A 25,817-nucleotide genomic window follows, 5' to 3' on the forward strand; every position below is an offset into this window, starting at 1 on the left:
TCGAACCGGTATCGACCAAACCCTTGCCTATATGAACATTTCCAATAGACACCGGTAAAGTTACCCGTCCAGGATCATTTGCTTTTATAGGTGTAGTGCGTTGAATTAACGCATTACAACACGAACTTACCGTTACTAACTCGGGATCCAAGAATCTCCTTTTTTTGTGATGATGTCTTTGATGAATTTTGCATACATCGGCATTTGCTCTAATGCCTCGAAAAAAGGAACATTTATTTGTAATTTACTAAATATATCCAAGAACCGAGCATAGTGATTTTCATCATCCTTCTTTGACGGACCGGGAGGGTAAGGTAATTTCTTCACTTGTATAGAATCATCCACCTTCTTCTTTCCCTTCTCACTCACACTCAATTTTTTTCTCTCTTTTTCTACTTCTTTCTCAAGAGTTTCTTTTTCCACTAATTCTTTCTCTTTCTCATTTTCAACTAAATCACCCTCAACATTTTTTTCTACTTCAATCTCCCTATCTTTTTCACTTTCAACAATTTCTTCCTCAACTATCTCTCCTACACCCATATCAATATTTCTACCGCTACGAGTTAGAATTGACTTACAATGCTCACAAGGATTTTCTTGTGTAGTAGCCGGAAAAGGACCTTTGTTTTGATCGGCAAGTTGCTTTGACAATTGCCCGACTTGAGTTTCAAGGTTCTTTATGGCCGCATCCGTACTCTTTTGGCTTGCAATTTGCAATTGTATGAATTGGCTAAGAGTGTCCTCTATTGAAAGCTTTGTTTGTTGAGGTTGTTGAGGTAGTTGATTGTAACCACCTTGATAAGGACTTTGACGATTCGATGGACCCGCATCCGGCCTCCATCCTTGATAACCTTGATTACCTCTTTGTTGGTAACCTTGGTTATTGTTGTAAGGTTGTTGTTGTCTCCCACCATAGCCTTGATTCGGATTTGCAACATAGTTCACCTCTTCACCCGGTGGAGGACAAAAACCAGTTTGATGGTCACCCCTACACAATTCACAACACATCACCCGTTGATTTGTAGAAGGGATCCCATGTATCTCTTTGATTTGTTGAGGGAGTTTTGACATTTGTTGAGTGAGCAATTCTACTTGTTGTGTCAATAACTTGTTTTCAGCAAGTATTGCATCACTAGTATTCAATTCAAGAACTCCTGGTTTTCTTTGCGATGCACTACAGTTGTGTTGCCCTTGATGATCATTCAAAGCCATCCTATCAATGATAGCAATTGCTTCAGCAGCTGTTTTTGACATCAACGAACCACCCGCGGTAGCATCTAAAAGAGTTTTTGGTTGAGGTTGGAGTCCATTCCTAAAGATATGGATTTGAGACAATTCATCAAACCCATGACCTTTGCATTTTCTAACCATGGACTTGAACCTCTCCCATGCTTCATTGAGAGATTCATTCGAACCTTGAGAGAACACCGCAATAGAAGTTTTCACTTCCATGAACCTATTGTGAGGAAAGAACCGATCCAAGAACTTCTCTTCTAACTCGTTCCAATTTGTCATGACATTATTTGGTTGATCAAGGTACCATTCCTTAGCTTTTCCAATTAAGGAATGAGGAAAGAGTCTCTTGAACACCTGTTCTTCTTCGGCTTCCGGAGCACCAATGGTTTTGGCGATCTCATAGAACTTTGTTAGATGAGTAAAAGGATCCTCGTGATCTGCTCCTGTGAAAGGATTCTGATAAAGTAATTGAAGTAACCCCGTTTTCATCACGGAGTTTCTTCCATTGGCTTAATCACGAGCAAATTGTGCATTGAGTCGAGGGCTATTAACACAAGGCCCTCGAGCTGGAACATTAGGATCCGCATCCATTTCTTCCTCAACCAAGTTTTCAACCGGAGTTAAAGAAGAAGATGCTTCTTGTTGTTATCTTCTTTCCCTAGCTAGTTGTCTCCTCCTACGAGTTTTGCTATTCTCTCTACGAGCAGTCCTCTCAATCTCAGGATCAAAAAGGAGTTGATCTGCAGGTATACGTCCTCGCATAAACTGTAATCTGAAAAACTAACCAAGCAAATTAACAAACACAAGGAAAATAAATTTAGAAACAAGATATTAATTATAAGACTCAATACAAAACAAACTATTGCAATGCTTGCAATATCTAAACAACAATCCCCGGCAACGGCGCCATTTTGTTGAAAGACTATTGTGGTAATTTTAGATTATCGTTTCCTCAGGGATTGGTGCGATATCACCGTCGTTCTATAGTTTATGTTGCCTTGAGTTAATGTTACTTTAGTTTTGGGTTTGCAAAAGATCATTAAATCACTTTAGTAGCAAAGAGTAAATTAATGAAAGTTCTAAGTGTTAAAGAGAAGTATCAAGACTTGATTTTGTAGCAACCTGCCCTAAAAATAAAGACTTTTAGAGTCGCCACCTATTCTAAAGGGCGAATAGGAAACCTTACGCAGTTATGAGATTTAGGGTAAGTTATTATAATCAGGTCGAGGGAAGGTGTTAGGCACCCTCAACCCTTTCCTATTGGCTTTGAATCTAAGGTAAAGGTTTATGGCTAAAATATTGAGGTTTAATAGCTAAAGAATTGAATAGGGGAAAAATTGAGATTTTAGGGAGGGGGACTCGCCTTGGTTATCCAAGTGCCTACGTATCTCCTTAGGGAGAATCAGAGTCAACGTAGTTCGGGCACAGGATTGTACGCCTTAGAATTTGATATGAATGTGTTGACGGTATTTTGAATTACCGTTTCGCAGTTTTGAAAAGGTATTTTGAATTACCTTCGTAGTTTTGCAGTATTGAAGAGATGAAAATCTGTGGTTTGTGGTTTGATGTGTTTTAAGTGTTTGGGCGTACAACCCTGATTTGATATGGCACTGTTAGATGCGAATAGATTTGATCAGTATAGCTAACAGATTGAGGGGCATTGCTGGTTACTCAGATCGATAGATTGATCGTCGCGGGCAGCAAATTATATGTGTTTTGAATTTTATGTATTTTTTATCTCTCGTCTAAAGCGACTAATAGCTTTAGTCGGGTCGAGGAGAGAATTAAACTTGAATCGATTATATCATTAATAAATAAATTAGAATCGATTATATCATTAATAAATAAATTAGAATCGATTATATTAAATGATAAAAATGTATTTCTCGTCTACTGCGACTAATGGATTTAGTCGGTTCGAGGAGAAAATTGGATTAAATCATCAAGAGAGAACAAATAATTAAACAATTAAAATTTCACAAAATTTATCAATTAAAATTTATTTTAAAAAACTACAAGGGGGTGTATTTTCTTAGGAGATAATAATTATGGAGGTGTGGATAACATTGGGTTAGGCCCAATAGAGTTTGTTTTCTTTTGCGCAGGGGGTGCATTTGCTAAAGGCTAGTAATTGAGAGAGGTGTAAATAAGGAGAGGCCTGGCCCATTAGGGTCAAGGATTCGTTGGATCCAGTGTATAGGCGTGTACGTGACTATGATGGGCGTTCGAGCTTGTGGCCGTTAGATCAAGATCTGATAGGTTCAGATAGAGATCAAACGTCCTGCGTGTGTTTGGCTCAGGGAGCAGCGTAAGCGAAGGGTATCGGATTAAAGGCGCTATGTGTATCGTATGGCCACCAGAATGCCACACGTTGCGCCTCTGATTGGTGGGTGATGGATCTTATCCCCCCTAACCTCCAACTCACCATCCATTTCCTTACCTTTTTTCTCTCTCTTCATCCCGTTCTCTCTCTGAATTCCCTCACACTCTCTTATGAACATACACCCAGAGCCCACCGTAGCCCACCGTAATCCCCATAACACAGCCGCAAACCACCACCGGCAACCCTCAAAACCACCGCGCCACCGCCCTACAAACCCAGATCACGATGAAGATCCTTATGATCTTCATCGTCCAAACCCCAAATCTTCACGGCCTCAACCCCACAAAACCCAGAAGACCCAGAATAATCCTTAACCCTTGTGATTCAACCAAGACCTAAGAACCATAACCTAACAGTTTCGGAAAATCAACCCCAAATCAATCGTTACAAGCAATCAATCCAGAAACTTAAGCTAAGTTCGAAGAATCTCACCTTTTATCTTGCTTTCAGGAACGTGTTAGCTCCCTTGTGTCATACCCCAAATTTGTCCTACCCCTTTACTTCTAACTGGCTTAGGCTTTGCATTCATGTACATACATCACTTAGGCCATAATCCATACCCATGCATGCATATCATTGGTATCAATCAAAGACTAGCAAGAGAGAGCTTTTATGACAAGGAATTTCCTACCAAATGTGAGGATCTGAGGTGATTATGTGGCTTTGTTTTCATCGAAGTCTTCCTGGATTAGGGTTCTTCTCAACTCAAGGCATTGGTGGGAGTGTACAAGCTTGTAATTCATCTGCTTATCCTGAATTAGGATTTCTTGACCAAAGTCAACGCAGTTGACTTTTTGGTCGAATACATTGATCAAGAGCTGATTTTATGAGAAGAAATAGCATGATGCTTGTGTGGAAGTGTTCAGTTGATTTCCATTGGTCAGAAGTGGATTAATCGGGAATTTCATAAAGATCGGAGAAAAATCGGAACAGTTGACTTTTGGGTCAAAATCGGAAGAATTATTCAAATATTGACTTTTGGTGGAAAATCGGTCAAGAAGAGTCAAAGAAGGAATAAAATCGAGAATTCGACAAAAGTTGCCAAAAATAGAAAAATATCAAAAAAGGAAAGTTTTGACACTTAGAAATTTTTTGAAGGCTTTAAATCTTGATGAGCAGTCCACTTCAGCCCTGGTTTACACATGTCAAAAGGCTTTATTCCTGAAATATTTCAACATCAAAGCTGTTCAAATCATGGCCCTCTACAAGTTTGTAGTTGGAAGTTTTTGCATTTGAGGCTTGTATGGAGAGATAAAGTGGTTTGAAGTTTCTAAAAACTCATTTGATCTAGGCCACAACTCAAGTCACAAATCAAGTCATGACCAAGCATTTTACCAAACACTTGGCATGCCAAATGTCAAGCTGGTCTTTGAACTCTACGAAAACTCTATGAGTGCAAACGTGGTATCATTCCATTCTCCTCCATGTGCTCTTTCAAACAAGACAAGATTTGGATCATTTGGATAAGTATTGAATCAGATATAAAGCTCCAAAGTAGAACCCTCACAATGTCAAGCGCATACTTCTGGCAGGACAGAAATTCAGGTCATGCGCATGCATTTCGTCAAACAGTTGGCGTGCCAAATTGAATGTCAATTATAAGGCCCTCTGAGTCTCCATACGGATAAAGATTGATTCTAAACCATTCTTTGCCATGTCTTCTATCCAATGAACCCAAGATCATTAATTTTGAACACGTGTGGACCAAGAGGGGAACATCTAAAGTCATGCCCTTACAAAAGTCTATGTTACCAAGAAGTCTCAGCCCATGTTGGGTCAAGCACGCGCAGACACGAGCCAATGGTGCATCACCATAGTTCCAATGTGATTTTGAGTGAATTCTAATCATTTCCTCTTACTCCTTCCAACATGAATGATGTTCCATCTTATGACATCTTTGCTATGCAACAAAAACCTGGGCATTTGAGCTGAAGATCAGGAAGTTATAATGCTTTGAAGGGAGTCATTTGGAAAGGGTTGCATTGGTTGATTGGTTAAGTATCTAATGGCAATGGCAGCACCTCATTCAAAAAGGGCCGTGCAAACCATGCAAGAATATAGAAAAAGATTCACTACATTCAACATACCATAAATCCCATACACTCCATACTATATAAACTCAACACTTCACAAACCACAACACACACTCTCATTCTCTCACTTCATCTCTCTCTCCCTCCATAACAACAACTTCACTTCTTTCTCTCTCTCTCTCTCAACCTCCATAACAACCATAACAACCTAACAAACCTCTAACCGCTTCTGAAAAAACTCTTCAACCGAATTGCTAACAAGCCTCCATGAAAATCATCACACTCTTCTCTTCTCACCCTCGGATTCTCTCTCCCTCATCTCTATCTTCATCTAAACACCATATCGACTTCTCTGTAATCTTCATCAATGAATCTTAACGAACTTGCAACAAACTCGTAACTGTTTCTCAATCTTCATCATCACCACTACCACGACCATTGCGCCTTCATCCACATCATGCTTCCATGAATCTCATCATCTAGTCGGAATCATCATCATTGTTATCACGCTGTTACAAGTGCGAAGCAAGATTCAAGAACAAGCAGTGGAGACTTCCTTTCCAACAATTCAAGATCTCGTTTAGGTACGATTTCTAATCCTTCTGAACATGATGGTAACACACGAGTGAGTTCTATGAATTACGTGCTGCGTATGTTACTTTGTATGTTTGAATCTTGAACTTGTTCCTTTTTTGTGATGAGACGATTTGTTTGAACGCTGGGAAGACATATTTGGTTACTATGCGTTGTAAGAATCACGTTGCTATGCTTGGAGTTGTGTTTAGTGAGAGTTCTTGTTGTTTAGGGGCTTTGTGATTGCTCTCGGTTAGGGGCTTAGAGGCATCTGATGAAGAAAGGGAGGGCGGATTCGTATTCAGTGCGCAAAACCGAGTGAGAGCAAGGTCTCGTTTTTCATTTTCCGGGAGCTCCCACGCCGGTGCCGTCGTGACTACCGCTTTGGTACGTCGGAGAAGACGGTGAATAGTACCTCATGTACTGTTCACGTGAGTAACACATGCATGCTGCTCCTCTCTTTCACGTTTTTCTTCCTAATTTTCTATTGCAATGAGTGTGACGTGTCACAATATGGTTAGCTTATGCTGTTTTTTGTCTTATTCCACTGTACCTTGACCAGTTGATGAAAGTTTGGGGGAATATTTTGGTCACGGCTACAAATAAGGCATGTGAATAATAACTAAAATTGGAATAATAAAAACAAATAAATGAATGGAATAAATGAAACAAATAGATAGCAATATTGGGCCACGCGATCTTGGGCCCTATGACATTTTTGGATGACACCCCTGGATTACTATTGCACACGCTTGTTAGATGTAGATGGGCCTGGGCGCTAATTCTTTCCACACCCCCTGTTGCTGGCCCAGATTTCTCAAAACATGTTGATTTTCCTTTGCTTATCCCATGTATAGTTTTTGTTAATGAAGTATATAGTTCTTTTATTATTTTCGATTCCCTTGTATAGACAATTTAGACTAGAATTTAGAAATAGTTCCCTTCTCATTTTCTTTCCTTTTTCAACTCTAAAATACTTAATAAAAACCTGACAAAGATCATACTGTCACACTTATGATATATGGTGGGAAAGAAATGATTGGGGCGTAGGCCCCAATGTACGTTCTTTCCTACTAAACGGAAAGAAATGATTGGAATGTAGATTTCGATGTATTTCTTATCCGTCATTTAGAGAATCGATTGTGGTGTAGACCTCGATGTGCATTCTCTAAATACTAAAAAAAAACAAAACTCTTTTGGTATGATCTAAGTCACAAATAAATTCCCTTAAAAAACACCAATCAAAAACACTTAAAACACTAATAAATGGTCAGATTTAAAACAAAGTAAGGAAGTGATGCGAAGCCTTGTAGTGGGTCTTCGTCATCATGGAATTACCCTTAAAAGATACAAACCAATTCTCTCTCTTCCCTCTTTTCTTAAGGGCATTGTTATCTCCGCTCCATTGCATCCTAGGCTGTCCCCTTATGCAAGAGCGCGAGCGTTAACTCCGCCCGACTAAAAAACACAAAAACAAACAGAAAATCGTGAGCCGAGCTACGGTAACTCTGATTCCTGAAAAGGATACGTAGGCAGCGGGGTAGGGCCCGTGCGAGTACAATTCTTTCTTTTCCCTACATTTTGCATTCATTCGCATGTAGACATAGACATAGTTAGACACCCTTTAGATAGAAACAAACATAGGTGGATACCATCGAGTACGATGGGCGTGAGGGGTGCTAATACCTTCCCCTTGCGTAACCGACTCCCGTACCTTGATTCTCTGGTCGCAAGACCCTGTTCCTTCCTTTGTTAGGTTTCCTGGTATTCCTTTCCCTTATGGGATAAATATATTGGTGGCGACTCTGTTCATTTTTCGCGAGCGTGCGACAGCTGGCGACTCTGCTGGGGATGTTGATAGACCTGTGCTGGTCCATTCTTAGCGAGTCGATCCCAGCCTTTGTTTGTTTCTTTTATTGGGTGTTTATTTGTTTGCTTATATGTTTTCATCTTGTATATATGCTTGCATATCATGTTTATTTCCTGCTTGCATATCATATTTACTTTTCGCATGCATCTGGACTATATTATGGGTCCCCGTGGGGACCACATATTTTCTCTGTTTGCAGGTTGGGTGGGTTGTTTCTATGAGGTAAAAGGCCCAATACCCAGGCCAGAGTTGACACATAGGACACCTAGGATAGAGTGGATAGTCATGACGCCGATGAGATGTCAGGTCTTGTCTAGTGCGATCATGAGACCCACGCCCAGTCGAGGTCCAAATGGGGTATCATTGTTGGCATGTAGATGCAACAACATTGGTGCCTCAGGAGGACTGATAACGCTGGTTGCCATTTTGACCTTACCCTAACCTAGATTCACCTGTGAGTGGGGAGGGATATACATGACAGGTACCGTTGGTGACTCAGGTTCTGTTGGTGACTATTCAGTTTTATTGGTGACCTATTGTTCCTATGGTCCTGAGATACATATGCCAGACCTTTGATCTCATGACATCTGACCTATATCAGTTATTCAGAGGATTGTACAGTGGTTACTAAGATTATATGGACCGTTGATCCCATGCTTTTGCATTGCATAACATCATTGCTTTGTCCACTTCATTTATGAAAGATCCTAAAGTCTATTTCCAAAAAAAGAAGGAGAAAAAGAAAAAGGAAATAGAAAAGCAAAAAAAAAAAGAAAAGATATTCTATACAAAAAAAAGGAAGCTTTAATTCCAAAAAAGAAGAATGAAAGTGTGTGAAAAGACTTTAGGATCTCTCATAAATGAAACATGCATTCATACTATCATGCATTTCATGGTTCTTTCAAAGACTTATGGGACCATTTCTTCATCAGATTTCAAGATCAACAACAGATTTGACTTCTCACTGCCACAACTCCAAGATCAACTATGGAACAACTCCGTGAGGAAATGGATGAGATGAGGGAACAAGTGGGTCATCTTATGTTGGAAATGCAAGAATTGGTCCATAATCAGGGTGCACTAAAAGAGGAAAACAGTCAGTTGAAGACTCAAGTGAGTTTGGTCATGGAAGTTCTGAAAAAGGTACTAAGAAAGGAGGGTGATGTTATTCCTACTGCTGCAACAGAGGTCGTTGATCTCTCCTCTCCAATAGGATCTCCTCCAATTCATGGGATGTTTTGTGGAGTCCATCCACAACTTCAAGTTTCGTTTCCTCCACGTCAATCTGTTCATGTCCCTAGAATGAATCAAGGAGGCCGAATGTGTGGGCAAAAACCTAAGATGCCTCAAAGGGTTCTTGATCCGATCCCGATGCCTTATGCTCAGTTACTTCCCCGCTTGCTGGAACTTCGGTTGGTTGAGCTACGCAATTTGTCCATGCCTGAAAAGCTTCCCCCCAGTTTTGATGCCAATGCTCGATGCGAGTTCCATTCTGGGGCACCTGGCCATGATGTTGAGAACTGTAGGGCGCTGAAGCAGCAAATTCAAGATCTCATTGACTCCAAAGCAATATCATTCACTCCAAATGGCCTGCACATAACACGAAGAGTTCATGCATAAGTGAATGTCCGTATTCCAGAAAGTATCACCAAAAAAAAATGAAAAAAAAAATAATAATAATGATAATAAGCCCAAATGGAGTCAAGGCTCCTCAACTATGGCGATCATCATTTCATTTCCGTATTCTCATTTCAGTATTTCCTGTTTTGTAGAAGGCTATTTCCTTGTTTGAACTCATTGGTATAATAATAATGAAAACACCACAAATTCTCGAGCAACTTTGTCAGAATCTCTTTCAAGTGGTAATCAAGAGTGTTCTGTAGAAGCATCTCTCATTCTCAAGGTTCTTGTGCTCAGTTGTATCCGTGGAGGTTGGTGTTTCAGTTGGTGTTTGAACTCTCCTTGCAACAAGTAGCTTCTCTAAGTTTGGTGACCATGCAAGGTTCCTCCATGTTTGATGTCAAATACTTCTTCAATGAATATGCTTGGGGCTCCCGCACGAGGGATAAGCAAGACGTACTCTTATCTTGAGCATTGCGCCATTTGCATTGCTCGAATCCCTAAAAGCATTACAAATTCCTATGTGACTTTGTCAGAATCTTCTTCCGTGTGGTAATCAAGAGTGTTCTTCATAATGCTTCTCGTCCTCAAGGTTCTACTTCATATCTCAGTTGCCTTTTCTCATGATTTCCTTCTCAGTGGACCTTGCTTGTTAACAGAGAGAAAAATATAAGAAACAAATTGATTGCCTTGTGCCCAGTTGCTTCCTCGTTTGTCAGACTTTCAGTTGGTTAAGATTCGTGTTTTGGGTCTTCTTCACCACAAATAGATCCCCTCAATCTGATGACGATGCAAGGTTATTCCATTTTATGAAGGCGAATAATTCTCCAACGTCTATACTGGGGGCTCCCGCACGAGGGATAAGCAAGACGTACTCTTATCTTGAGCATTGCATCACTCGCATTGCTCGAATCCCTAAAGCAAGGCAAAAGTTTACGACTCATGCGTGACTTCGTTGGAGTTCCCTTTTGGAGTAATCTGAAGTGTTTGGAAAGAACTGCAAAAAGTATTCAAGATCAATAAGTCGAGACAGAGTCAAGTCTCCTCAACAATGGCATTCATTTAGTTTCTTACTGCATTCTCATTGTAATTTTTCCTTTGTTGTTTAAGCATCAATAGCATGTAAAAACTTGTTAATTTCTGAATGAAAATCATAATACATTGTTTATGTTTGTCTTGAAGTAATCCATTCGTTTTCACTCATAAAATGTTTTTGGCATTACGATACCAACTTTACTAATCGCTTGCTTAGGCAAAAAGCTGAGGGAGAGTGATGAAAAATAAAAATGCAAAATCTCTAATCATGTGTTTTTGAATAAAAACCCTACTGAGGATGTACAGGCATTATTTCAAATCCCCAAACACCGGAGGTATAAGGGAGATAGACCCTCGTGAACCCCTTTGAGCCTTGAAGAAGGAGTTTCTTTTCTAATCATAAAAAACCCTTATTTTAACCTTGGGGCAGGGTAGTGTTCATTTAACTTGATCGAGTGTTCAAAACTCACCAAAAGGTGCACATAAGGATACAATAATGGTTATCCTTCAAAAGGTTGAGGAATTTCAAAACCGCAATGATTATCCTTATTCCATCAAGAGGTCAAAAGAGGACGATGCCACAATGGTTATCCATCACCAATCAGAGAATGAGGCAGTCGCAATATTTCAAACAAATCGAGAGCAACGCGATATCACACGACTTGTTCAAAAAAGGAGAATAAAAAAAAAAGAGCCCGCTAAGTCAATAACATGAAAATAAGTGACTTAGGCAAAAGTTAGGGCATCCCGCTGGACTCCAAAATAAAATTCAAGAGAATTTGTCCAGGCAAAAGTTAGGGAAAGCAGAAGCGAAAAACAAGAATTACAAAATAAAAATCCTCATCAAAGGAACAAAGTCGTGTGATGATCAATCAGAAGAATAAGAAAGTGAGTGACTGCCAGGTCCGAAAAACCTCATTGATTCCTCAACCATCCCAAATTCCTTGTGAGGGATGAACACTCGTGTCGAGTTAACTGAACATAGGAATGGAGAACATTACGAAGGAGGTGGGTACAAATAATTTTGAGCCTAAAATCCTTTGTTTTCTGAAAAACCGTGAACCTGACCAAGTTACAACCCTCAAAAGTCCTAATTGAAGTAGGTTTATTTTGAAAGCACACTCCTATGAGATAGCGTTTAACTGACTCCCAATGAAGCGAGACTCATATCCATGTTGGTATCGTATGTTTGCTTTATCTTCCACATGCAAAAATCGAGGTTGTGTCAACTAGTGACCCATTCACAAGAGGTCGCAACCTCATTTCAACAAAAAAAAGTTTTTACAACTTCAAGACTAACATAGGCTTTGCATTAGAATTATCATTCTTAGAATTAACATTCTTTTGCATACAAAATATGCGCTTAACATCAAGGAAATTGTCAAGGATGAGAATCGGTAAAGAGCTTGATCATGTCACAGTAGCAAGACTTAAGAACTCCGTGGAGTGAAAATCCAATCATTTCAGAGACTGATTATCAAAGGACAAGTTCTCTAAAGAAATCCGTTGGGCATGAACAGTTAATGCCTTCCTTGATTACCTTTGAGGGGAAGAGTTTGAAGACTCCGTTGAGCGTGGTAAAGTTGTTTCCATGTTTGTTTGACTTCAAAACGATGAAGGCTTGAGGATCCTAGTAAGATGTACCTAATCTGGGGCAATTAAGTCGAGGTTTGACCTCTCAAGTTCAGCTTATCTGGGGCAATCATGTCGATAAATCTCTTCAAGCTTTGATCAATATGGGGCAATCACGTCGAGGAATCTCTCAAATTCAACCAATCTGGGGCAGTTACGTCGAGATTTGACAAATCTCTCCAAGGATCCTGTGGGGCAATTTCCTTCATGGGTCATAAAACTTGGGGCACGATCTTCTGAGTTTTATTGTCCTCTCCCTAATCATAGGAGTTTATTTCTCCTGGAACCTTGGTCTCTCCCCAAATATGGAGTTTATTTCTCCTGAGAGTTTATTCCATTCCTCAAGCATAGGAGTTTATTTCTCCTAGGAGTTGTCCTACTTCCCTAACCAAGGCTCGTTACCTGGATTTCTCATCCCTAACATGGTGAATCGAGGGAATCTCCTCAAGCTGAAAATCCTCCAAGCAGTGGCACATGGTGAGAAGTCAGAAATTATTCTTCAAGTCAAAGAAGGTGCATCTTACAAATCAAAGTCCAATATCTATTGGCACCTCCACATGGTCCTTAACACTAAGGGGATTCTCCCTAGTGTTTACCTCACTAATGCCTTTATTTGGCATCCTGCATATAGTGTTCACTGCATATAACATTGCATCCTCAAGAGCGTAGTATATCCGTCAAAGCGGATCATTACGCCATAGAAAAATTCAAACATGCATACAAAGCATAAGCCAGATAATACAAATCTGCACTCAACCAAGACGATGATACTTCCCCATATAAAAAGTTGTCCTTACAAACTCCGATTGATATCTGCTACTACATTACAAATCTCCTTATGCCACGGTGCCGATACCTGGTCTCCTTAATCCCCAAAAGATGTCTCGTTTTCTCTCTCCAAAATGGATCGGATGCGATGTCTTTCTTCGTCAGAATCGTTGTCTCCGAGGTTATTTCCCGCATGTTGCGTGCAGATTAGCGCGTGAATGAGGGTGGGCACTCAACCCATCTCATTTTTCAATCATTTGGATAACTATACTTGGTGTGTGGCAATTCGAACGATTGCCGCTCTTGAAGAGTTACACCCCGCCTTTGGCCTGAGGGATCAATGTAATTCTTATGCTTCGCAAGCATCAATATCTCTGTAGTCTCCAATGGTTGCTATCATCTTCTTATCGAGTCTAGTCGTCACTAGTCTTGTCGTGGTTATTTCCCGTGTGCTGCGTGCAAACTAGAGTGCGAATGAGGGTGGGCATTCAACCCATCTCATTTTCCAAGCGTTTGAATAAACCATACTTGGTGTGTGGCAATTCGAACGATTGCCACTCTTGAAGAGCTACACCCCGCCTTTGGCCTGAGGGATCAATGTAATTCTTATGCTTCACAAGCATCAATATCTCCGTAATCTCCAATGGTTACTATCATCTTCTTATCGAGTCTAGTCGTCACTAGTCTCCGTGGTCCCTTCCCCCGTACGGGAAAACTTTTCAAGTCCAACCACCGTGTTGTCAAAGCCCAGTTCCTAACCTGGCAAACCCTTTCAAAGCCCAGTTCCTAACCTGGCAAACCTTTTTCAAAGCCCAATTTTCAACTTGGCAAACCATTTCAAAACCGAACCCCGATGTTGAGTCTTAGATCGTACGAGGTCTATTCTGTCCTGAGGATCGTACGAGGTCTTCTCCCGATGTTGAGTCTTAGATCATACGAGGTCTATTCTGTCCTGAGGATCGTACGAGGTCTTCTCCCGATGTTGAGTCTTAGATCGTACGAGGTCTATTCTGTCCTGAGGATCGTACGAGGTCTTCTCCCGATGTTGAGTCATGGGTCGCACGAGATCTTTTCCTTTCTGTCTTGAAGATCGTATGAGGTCTTACCCTGATGTTGAGTCGTAAGATCGCACGAGGTCTATTTCCTTTATGTCCTGAAGATCGTACGAGATCCTCTCCTGATGTCGAGTCGATGTTGAGTCGTAGATCGCAAGAGGTCTATTCCCTTTTGTACTGAAGATCGTACGAGATCCTCTCCTGATGTCGAGTCGATGTTGAGTCATAGATCGCACGAGATCCTTTTTCCTTTCATTCCTGAAGATCGTACGAGATCCTCTCCTGATGTCGAGTCGATGTTGAGTCGTAGATCGCAAGAGGTCTATTTCCTTTCTGTCCTGAAGATCGTACGAGATCCTCTCCTGATGTCGAGTCGATGTTGATTCGTAGATCGCAAGAGATCTATTTCCTTTCTGTCCTGAATATCGTACGAGATCCTCTCCTGATGTCGAGTCGATGTTGAGTCGTAGATCGCAAGAGATCTATTTCCTTTCTGTCCTGAAGATCGTACGAGGTCTTCTCCCGATGTTGAGTCGTAGATCGCACGAGATCTTTTCCTTTCAGTCATTGTCTCATACAACCATTCTCTTTGAAAACCTTGTATTGGCACCTAGGCTACGTCACAAGTTATCACCATTCGACCACTACTCACTGTAACTTCTCCACCAGAAAAAAGAAAAAACAATTCTCTTTCCTCAGCAGATATCAAAACAAAAATAAGAATAACACTTACACCATCTTCTCTTTAGGACAAATTTTTGGTACTTTGGTATTTAATCTTCTTCCACCTCGAATGTTCGAAAGGCTAACGCCAATCTCACCTTCAGGTTTAAGATGATTAAATAGGGGCAGCTGTCATACCCCAAATTTGTCCTACCCCTTTACTTCTAACTGGCTTAGGCTTTGCATTCATGTACATACATCACTTAGGCCATAATCCATACCCATGCATGCATATCATTGGTATCAATCAAAGACTAGCAAGAGAGAGCTTTTATGACAAGGAATTTCCTACCAAATGTGAGGATCTGAGGTGATTATGTGGCTTTGTTTTCATCGAAGTCTTCCTGGATTAGGGTTCTTCTCAACTCAAGGCATTGGTGGGAGTGTACAAGCTTGTAATTCATCTGCTTATCCTGAATTAGGATTTCTTGACCAAAGTCAACGCAGTTGACTTTTTGGTCGAATACATTGATCAAGAGCTGATTTTATGAGAAGAAATAGCATGATGCTTGTGTGGAAGTGTTCAGTTGATTTCCATTGGTCAGAAGTGGATTAATCGGGAATTTCATAAAGATCGGAGAAAAATCGGAACAGTTGACTTTTGGGTCAAAATCGGAAGAATTATTCAAATATTGACTTTTGGTGGAAAATCGGTCAAGAAGAGTCAAAGAAGGAATAAAATCGAGAATTCGACAAAAGTTGCCAAAAATAGAAAAATATCAAAAAAGGAAAGTTTTGACACTTAGAAATTTTTTGAAGGCTTTAAATCTTGATGAGCAGTCCACTTCAGCCCTGGTTTACACATGTCAAAAGGCTTTATTCCTGAAATATTTCAACATCAAAGCTGTTCAAATCATGGCCCTCTACAAGTTTGTAGTTGGAAGTTTTTGCATTTGAGGCTTGTATGGAGAGATAAAGTGGTTTGAAGTTTCTAAAAACTCATTTGATCTAGGCCACAACTCAAGTCACAAATCAAGTCATGACCAAGCATTTTACCAAACACTTGGCATGCCAAATGTCAAGCTGGTCTTTGAACTCTACGAAAACTCTATGAGTGCAAACGTGGTATCATTCCATTCTCCTCCACGTGCTCTTTCAAACAAGACAAGATTTGGATCATTTGGATAAGTATTGAATCAGATATAAAGCTCCAAAGTAGAACCCTCACAATGTCAAGCGCATACTTCTGGCAGGACAGAAATTCAGGTCATGCGCATGCATTTCGTCAAACAGTTGGCGTGCCAAATTGAATGTCAATTATAAGGCCCTCTGAGTCTCCATACGGATAAAGATTGATTCTAAACCATTCTTTGCCATGTCTTCTATCCAATGAACCCAAGATCATTAATTTTGAACACGTGTGGACCAAGAGGGGAACATCTAAAGTCATGCCCTTACAAAAGTCTATGTTACCAAGAAGTCTCAGCCCATGTTGGGTCAAGCACGCGCAGACACGAGCCAATGGTGCATCACCATAGTTCCAATGTGATTTTGAGTGAATTCTAATCATTTCCTCTTACTCCTTCCAACATGAATGATGTTCCATCTTATGACATCTTTGCTATGCAACAAAAACCTGGGCATTTGAGCTGAAGATCAGGAAGTTATAATGCTTTGAAGGGAGTCATTTGGAAAGGGTTGCATTGGTTGATTGGTTAAGTATCTAATGGCAATGGCAGCACCTCATTCAAAAAGGGCCGTGCAAACCATGCAAGAATATAGAAAAAGATTCACTACATTCAACATACCATAAATCCCATACACTCCATACTATATAAACTCAACACTTCACAAACCACAACACACACTCTCATTCTCTCACTTCATCTCTCTCTCCCTCCATAACAACAACTTCACTTCTTTCTCTCTCTCTCTCTCAACCTCCATAACAACCATAACAACCTAACAAACCTCTAACCGCTTCTGAAAAAACTCTTCAACCGAATTGCTAACAAGCCTCCATGAAAATCATCACACTCTTCTCTTCTCACCCTCGGATTCTCTCTCCCTCATCTCTATCTTCATCTAAACACCATATCGACTTCTCTGTAATCTTCATCAATGAATCTTAACGAACTTGCAACAAACTCGTAACTGTTTCTCAATCTTCATCATCACCACTACCACGACCATTGCGCCTTCATCCACATCATGCTTCCATGAATCTCATCATCTAGTCGGAATCATCATCATTGTTATCACGCTGTTACAAGTGCGAAGCAAGATTCAAGAACAAGCAGTGGAGACTTCCTTTCCAACAATTCAAGATCTCGTTTAGGTACGATTTCTAATCCTTCTGAACATGATGGTAACACACGAGTGAGTTCTATGAATTACGTGCTGCGTATGTTACTTTGTATGTTTGAATCTTGAACTTGTTCCTTTTTTGTGATGAGACGATTTGTTTGAACGCTGGGAAGACATATTTGGTTACTATGCGTTGTAAGAATCACGTTGCTATGCTTGGAGTTGTGTTTAGTGAGAGTTCTTGTTGTTTAGGGGCTTTGTGATTGCTCTCGGTTAGGGGCTTAGAGGCATCTGATGAAGAAAGGGAGGGCGGATTCGTATTCAGTGCGCAAAACCGAGTGGGAGCAAGGTCTCGTTTTTCATTTTCCGGGAGCTCCCACGCCGGTGCCGTCGTGACTACCGCTTTGGTATGTCGGAGAAGACGGTGAATAGTACCTCATGTACTGTTCACGTGAGTAACACATGCATGCTGCTCCTCTCTTTCACGTTTTTCTTCCTAATTTTCTATTGCAATGAGTGTGACGTGTCACAATATGGTTAGCTTATGCTGTTTTTTGTCTTATTCCACTGTACCTTGACCAGTTGATGAAAGTTTGGGGGAATATTTTGGTCACGGCTACAAATAAGGCATGTGAATAATAACTAAAATTGGAATAATAAAAACAAATAAATGAATGAAATAAATGAAACAAATAGATAGCAATATTGGGCTACGCGATCTTGGGCCCTATGACATTTTTGGATGACACCCCTGGATTACTATTGCACACGCTTGTTAGATGTAGATGGGCCTGGGCGCTAATTCTTTCCACACCCCCTGTTGCTGGCCCAGATTTCTCAAAACATAATTTTAGTCCATTAGAAAATCACTAAGACACCCCCTGCAGTTTAGATGTTCTTTTTAATTTTTGTTTTGCTCATAATTCTTTTTTAGTCACATAAAAAAATACATAGAAATTCTTTTAGATATTTTAGGATGTGTAAATAATTACCTTAATTTTTGTTGTCCTTTTCTAATCGTTTTAGTATTTTTATTAAACCTTTTTCTTTACAATATGTTTGAATTTTCTTTGTTTCCAATACTTCCTTGTAAATAATTTTGTTAATAGACTTAGGAATTAATTTTAGTCTCGATTTTTTGTATATAATTAATTGATATATGTGTGTTTGTGAATGCCAATTTGTTTGCTATAGTCCTCAATTTTATTTGTCGCATGTTGATTTTCCTTTGCTTATCCCATGTATAGTTTTTGTTAATGAAGTATATAGTTCTTTTATTATTTTCGATTCCCTTGTATAGACAATTTAGACTAGAATTTAGAAATAGTTCCCTTCTCATTTTCTTTCCTTTTTCAACTCTAAAATACTTAATAAAAACCTGACAAAGATCATACTGTCACACTTATGATATATGGTGGGAAAGAAATGATTGGGGCGTAGGCCCCGATGTACGTTCTTCCCCACGTAGTAGAAAAGAAATGATTGGGGTGTAGGCCCCGATGTACGTTCTTTTCTACTAAACGGAAAGAAATGATTGGAATGTAGATTTCGATGTATTTCTTATCCGTCATTTAGAGAATCGATTGTGGTGTAGACCTCGATGTGCATTCTCTAAATACTAAAAAAAAACAAAACTCTTTTGGTATGATCTAAGTCACAAATAAATTCCCTTAAAAAACACCAATCAAAAACACTTAAAACACTAATAAATGGTCAGATTTAAAACAAAGTAAGGAAGTGATGCGAAGCCTTGTAGTGGGTCTTCGTCATCATGGAATTACCCTTAAAAGATACAAACCAATTCTCTCTCTTCCCTCTTTTCTTAAGGGCATTGTTATCTCCGCTCCATTGCATCCTAGGCTGTCCCCTTATGCAAGAGCGCGAGCGTTAACTCCGCCCGACTAAAAAACACAAAAACAAACAGAAAATCGTGAGCCGAGCTACGGTAACTCTGATTCCTGAAAAGGATACGTAGGCAGCGGGGTAGGGCCCGTGCGAGTACAATTCTTTCTTTTCCCTACATTTTGCATTCATTCGCATGTAGACATAGACATAGTTAGACACCCTTTAGATAGAAACAAACATAGGTGGATACCATCGAGTACGATGGGCGTGAGGGGTGCTAATACCTTCCCCTTGCGTAACCGACTCCCGTACCTTGATTCTCTGGTCGCAAGACCCTGTTCCTTCCTTTGTTAGGTTTCCTGGTATTCCTTTCCCTTATGGGATAAATATATTGGTGGCGACTCTGTTCATTTTTCGCGAGCGTGCGACACCTTGATCCTTCTAATCTCCTTCCTTTCTTCTAGTTTTGCAGGTACAGGATGAAGCTCAAAAGGTTTGTTCGCGGCGGCGTCAAAGTCCTCTTCCCCTCCCAACCAAAAAAAAACCCCTCCCTCTTCTGATTTCTTTAGATTTATAGTCTAGGTTTTTTTTTTAATCATTTTTAGGAAGATTAGATTTGTGAATCAATCAAGTTGTAATATTCCGTTTTTGTAATAAAATTGCTTCAGATTTGATTTCGCAAATCTTTGATTCTGTTTGTTAATGGTTCATCTATCCATTTTTATCTTTGATTGAGAATATTCCTGGAGATTTCATTTATTGAGTGAAGATTTGCTTGCATTTTGATCCACGCTATGGGCTTGGGTAAGAGATTCGCAGCTAGGGTTGGTGTTGAGAGGGGCGGCCGCCGGCTGCGCGTAGGGTTTCACTTGGGGGAAGATGATGAATAGTGGCCGGGTCGGTTTGACCCGGTCCACTACCCCTGGTTCATTGGGCATAAGACCCGGCCCATTACCCTTTGTTCTCTTCTTGGCCCAAACGAAACAGCAACAAAAAAACCAATGACCTTAGTTAATTCATTTAATCATTTAACCAATCCCTTAATCACTTATGATGATGGCTAATTAGATTATTAATTTTAATACTACTAATTAAAAATAATATCTAAAGTAATATTAATAATTAAATTACTTAAATCAATATTAACATACTAATAATCTTAAGGCTAGTGATAACAATAAAATTTAAAAAATGATAATATAGTGATTAAAGGACAAGTGATAAATGGGCCCAAAACAAAATGGATTCCCCAAATATTACTATTCATACCTCCATTTTATTTTGACCAATTTATAAGGGCATTTTATAAGAGAGCGAGTTCAATAATAGATATATTAAACCATATGACTCCTAATTTTTAACACCCTTAATAAATCAACTGGTGTGCATCATACCGGGTAAATTTTGGGGTATGACAGCTGCCCCTATTTAATTATCTTGGATTTAGCGGCGTGAGAATACGCATGTCTCACGCTTTCTGAATCGAAGAGTTATTAAATAATGGAAGACCCCTAAATTTACCTTGTGCTCGAGTGTGAGCGAAAAGAAATGTCCTGCTAATGCCTGAGTCTTACATAGCGAGGACTCGCCGTTAGTTGTGCGATCAGCTTGCTATTACTGCTAACAAGCTTTCGAGTTTGTGGACTCCACTTACTATAGTTCTAGTAAGTCTTCATGGTTTGTATAACCCCAAAAGGATCACTTGCTATAGTTCTAGCAAGCTCACCTGCACCAATAGGCATCACTTGCCCTGGTTCGGACAAGTTTACCTGTATAGAGGATTGTTTTGTAAATGCGTATGCATCATGCGTATGCCTATGATCCTGTTGTTTGTACAATGCAAATGTATGCATGTTCACATATGTAAATGATGCGTGTGCGCAAATGGGTATGCATGATAGTGCTTATGTATAATGCTTATGCGTAGTTTATTTGTGAGTAAAATGAATGACAAGGTTGTTATCATCGGTAAGGTTACCGGGATACGTCAATCAGGTGATTGGAAAAATAAACACTTAGTAGGGTTACTGACATCGGTAAGGTTACCGGAAAGCGTCAATCAGGTGATTGGAAAGAATATCTCAGTAAGGTTACTGGCATCGGTAAGGTTACCGGAAAACATCAATCAGGTGATTGGAAAGAATATCTCAGTAAGGTTACTGGCATCGGTAAGGTTACCGGGAAACATCAATCAGGTGATTGGAAAGAATGTCTCAGTAAGGTTACTGGCATCGGCAAGGTTACCGGAGAACATCAATCAGGTGATTGGAAAGAAAATCTCAGTAAGGTTACTGGCATCGGTAGGGTTACCGGAAAACACCAATCAGGTGATTGGAAAGGTATCTCAGTAAGGTTACTGGCATCAGTAGGGTTACCGGGAAACATCAATTAGGTGATTGGAAAGGTATCTCAGTAAGGTTACTGGCATCGGTAGGGTTACCGGAAAACACCAAATTGTATGGTTTTGGTATTGATTTCTTTGGAAAAATTTGTATTCGAGGGGGTAAAGTGGCATAAGGTCGGGAAAGCTTGCCGACAGCATGATTTGTGGGGAATACTGCTCGGGATAGTTGAGGAATAAAGAGTTCTTCTGGTGAAGTGACACTGACCTAACCGGGGATGTGAAGGGTACTTGATAAGACTTGAATCTGGTTTATGCCTCGATGCATGTTTTTTTTTAAAACTAAATGTAATGCTCCACCTGAGTGGAAATGCTATGCATTTTGGAGGATGCAATGCGATATGCAATGATATCTATCAGGAGCTCAAAGGCTGAAGTCTTCTGACTGTTGAGGAACGCCAATCATCTGGATTTAAATCTCGATTCTTGCTGAGGATAAAGATCCAGACTTCCCGACATTCTCTTCGTATACACAAGTTGTTTAGTCTGCACCTGAACTTAACTGGATCAAATAGTTGAAGAGGAGGAGATGCCCCTGCCTATTGTCCAGCCTTAGTCGGCAAGGCTTTCGAAGAGATCGCCTCGAGAGGATTTTCAGAGATCTGTGCCATCGAGATAGAATGCCCCAGTGTTATGGACTATGGAATAGTACCCCTGACTAATCAAAGTTTAGAGATGGTTTCCGCCATGCTGGAGTAACAACCCCTGATTACTCAATACTTTGAGGCATTCTTCGAACCTTGAGTGATTGCCCCATTTTTTGATTTGTAAAAGATATGCCCTTGAGTGTTATTGTTTCGAGACTCGACCCAAGTCAATTGGATCTTAAGGTGGATGCCTCTAGTCAATATGTATACCCTTGTGATCATTTGGATTTTGCCCCTGGTTAGGAGAACCCCCTGGACGTGGTTCCCCCATTCAAGAGTCTTTATTAGAAATGATAGCCTTCCATGTTAACTGCATTCTTACTCAACGGAGTATTCAACTGCTTCTCTGCTCCTTAGGGTAATCCACTTTGAGATATGTTTGCCCCCAACTTGACGGAGTTATGAAGACAACTTATTCTTGGGGAAGATGCACCTTTTTATCAGAAATTCATTATGGAATCTTCTTAGATGTCACGCACTCGTTCATATGCCAAGGATGTTTATTATGAGAATGATAATTCTAATGCAAAGTTTATGTTTGTCTTGAAACTTAAATTTTTTTGAAATGATGTCGTAACATCGATTTTTATTTTTATGAAAGGTGGTATGATGCCAACTCAAAAGTTTCAGCAAGCCTCGCAGGAGTCAGATTACCGTACTCTCGTTTAGTATGCTTTCGAATAAACCCTACTTCAATTAGGACTTTTGAAGGTTGTAACGTGACCGGATTCACGGTTTTTAAAAAAAAGATTTAAGGCTCAAAAATATTTGGTGCCCACCCACTCTCCGTGATGTTCTCCAATCCTAAGTTCAATTAACTCGACCCGAGTGTTCATCCCTCCAAAGGAATTTTAGCATGGTTGAGGAATCAATGAGGATCTTCGGGCATGGCAGTCGCTCACCTTTTCTTCCTTGATTTTATAGTCACACGACTTTGTCCTCACCTGGCAATTTTATTATTATTATTCTTTTGCCTTTCACTTTTTCTTCTTCTTCTTTTTTTTAACAAGTCGCGTGACTTTGCATTCGTCTTTGATTTGCTGGAAGTGATTGCGACTACCTTGTTCCATGATTGATGGAGAATTACCATTGTGGCATTGTCATCTTTTGACATCTTGAAGAATAAAGGATAAACATTGTGGTTTTGACATTCCTCAACCTTTTGACATATAACCATTGTTGTATCTTTAGATGCATGCCCTTAATGAGTTTTGAACAATCGGTCAGATTAACCGAACACTACCCTGCCCCTGGGTTAAAAATGAAGGGTTTTTTCTGAATAGAAATGAAACTTCTACTTCAAGGCTCAAAGGGGTTGACGAGGGTCTATCTCTCTTATATCTCCGGTGTTTGGGGATTTGAAACAATGCCTGTACATCATCAGCAAGGTTTTATTCAAAAGCGCACCGTTTGAAATTCTTGGTATCATGCTCATCATCCTCCCTCCAGAGTTACTTGTTTTTTTTTAAAATTTCTTTTTTTTACAAGAGTTGAGTATCACAATCAAGAAAATAAAAGCGAACGGATTGTTTCAAGACAAAAATATTCAATGTATTATGATTATTATTCAAAAACAAACGAGTTTTGCATACGAGAAAGTGCTTAACGAAACAAGAAAATTACAAACGAGAATGCAGAATGAAACACAAATTGCCAACATTGAAGAGACTTGACTCCGTCTGGATCTATTGCTTTAGAAGGTACATCTTGCAATCTCGACCTCTGCTCAGGCGTGGGAAATTCAATTTATGCGCAAACCATTTGGCGTGAAGCAGATTGCCTTGGAATCACTGAGGTTTTGAACTGTGCCTTTGAATACGTTGCAACCTTCAATCGAATGGCCAGGTGCCCCTGAATGGAACTCACAGTAGGCGTTGGGATCATATCCTTCAGGATAAAGAAAAGGAGGAGGCCCAAGCTGTTTTAATTCCACTAAAGAATTTCGGAGTAAATGAGAGAGCAACTGACTATGCGGCATTGGAATCGGTTCATATACCTTTCTTGGCCTTCTTTGATTCTGCCCACCCTGCGGTCGGCGATTTTGTCGATATCTCTGCTGTTGTTGCGGAGCATACTTAACTGATTGATTATACAGAACAGGCTCTTGTTGCACAAATTGAACTGGTGGCTGGCTAATAGTTGCAGCGCAGATTTGTGGAGCATCCTGATCAGGAGTAATTTCTGTCATTTGATAGCAAGGGATCTGAACTGGAGAATAAGCATGATCTTTCTCTTCAACTTCGGAAATTGTACTTGTTTCTTCACCATCTTGTTCTGGGAATTCAAAATTAGTAGCAGTGTTTTGAATCCTACCAGTCATAAGACCGTGCTCAATTCTTTCTCCGGTGACAACCAAAGTTGAGAATTCAGAAGTGACACATCCAACCATCCGATTCAGATAGGGGTCTTGTAAAGTGTCCATGAACATGTCTATAAGTTCACGTTCCAAAAGAGGAGGTTGAACCCTGGCAGCTAGCTCCCTCCATCTTTGTGCATATTCTCTAAAGGATTCGTCAACCTTCTGAGTCAAACCCTGAATTTGAATTCTGGTAGGAACCATATCACTGTTATGTTTGTAATGCTTGAAAAAGGCTTTGGCTAGATCTTTCCAAGTGCGGATGTTGGTCCTTTCAAGCTGGGTATACCATTCAAGTGATGCCCCACTAAGACTATCTTGAAATAAGTGCATTAGAAGTATATCATTTTCTGCATAAGGAGCCATCTTGTTGCAAAATGCCTTGATGTGTGTTATTGGGCAAGTGGTACCCTTGTACTTCTCAAAGTTGGGGGCTTTGAACTTAGGAGGAATCTTGATATCAGGCACCAGACATAAACTAGCAGCATCTAAACCAAGGCAATCACGATCCTCGATAGCTTTCAATCTCTTATCCAAAAGACAGAGCTTACCCTCATCTTCATCCATTGGAAACTTAAAGGTATCATATGACGAAGCAGAAAGATTTTCATGGTGCGGAGCCTCGTTGACGGGAACTTGCATAGTGTTTCTAACGTTCTGATTCAAAGGGACCTCTTGGGTAGGATTTACGACTTTTTGATGAACGCCACTTGGATCAACAGTGACATCCGGCCTCTGAACAAGCTGCCTTAACTCTCCTTCTCCATGGGTAACAGTTTGGATAGCTTCCAAAAATTGACCCATAGTAGTCCCTATCTGAGCCCTAATCTCTGCCATGTCTGTCTGAATTTGTTCCATGATCAACCTCGACTGTCGGGAAATCAATTTTGCAGTCTCTGATTCCAAATACGAGTAAAGATGCGAATGAGCTCCTTGTAGAAATGCATGTCATGTATGAATGATAAACTCATATGATGCAATGGTATGCGAATATGTTTTATTTTATATTTTTTCATGCAATGCAATGTGGCATAGAGCGGGGGTTACTATAAGGATACCCCACACATTTTAAGGGATAAACCCAAGGAAACCCCTCAAGGGCTGGGATAATGATAGATGGATGGAAACTCAAACCCTACAAGTTAGAGGGTGCGCGAGAACAAGCATGGAGTGACCGTTCAGGACAGTCACTAGATCTTATAGCCATCGAGAGGCCAATCGAACGCATGCTAACGAGGTTGTCCTTCGTATGAGGGATGTGATTGTTTTTAGAAATAGAATCTTTACAGGCTAGGGGACACGTAGATGTAAACACGGGGTGACTGTTCATGACAGTCATTAAGTCTCATGGCCATCGAGAGGCCAATCAACATGCATAAGTGGAGGTGTCCTT

At 40.2% G+C, this 25,817-nt stretch overlaps 1 protein-coding gene across 1 annotated transcript; it reads right to left on the reverse strand.

Moving 5' to 3' along the window:
• Positions 1-23,809: 23,809 nt before the first annotated feature.
• Positions 23,810-25,261, reverse strand: LOC131650242 (uncharacterized). Its single transcript, XM_058919962.1, has 2 exons — positions 24,835-25,261; positions 23,810-24,741 (listed from the first exon to the last, which is right to left on the reverse strand). The coding sequence occupies exons 1-2, from the start codon at positions 25,259-25,261 to the stop codon at positions 23,810-23,812; spliced, it is 1,359 nt and encodes a 452-aa protein (XP_058775945.1).
• Positions 25,262-25,817: the final 556 nt, after the last annotated feature.

Source organism: Vicia villosa, linkage group LG2 (assembly GCF_029867415.1).
Source record: "Vicia villosa cultivar HV-30 ecotype Madison, WI linkage group LG2, Vvil1.0, whole genome shotgun sequence".
In the NCBI taxonomy this organism is placed as follows: domain Eukaryota; kingdom Viridiplantae; phylum Streptophyta; class Magnoliopsida; order Fabales; family Fabaceae; genus Vicia; species Vicia villosa.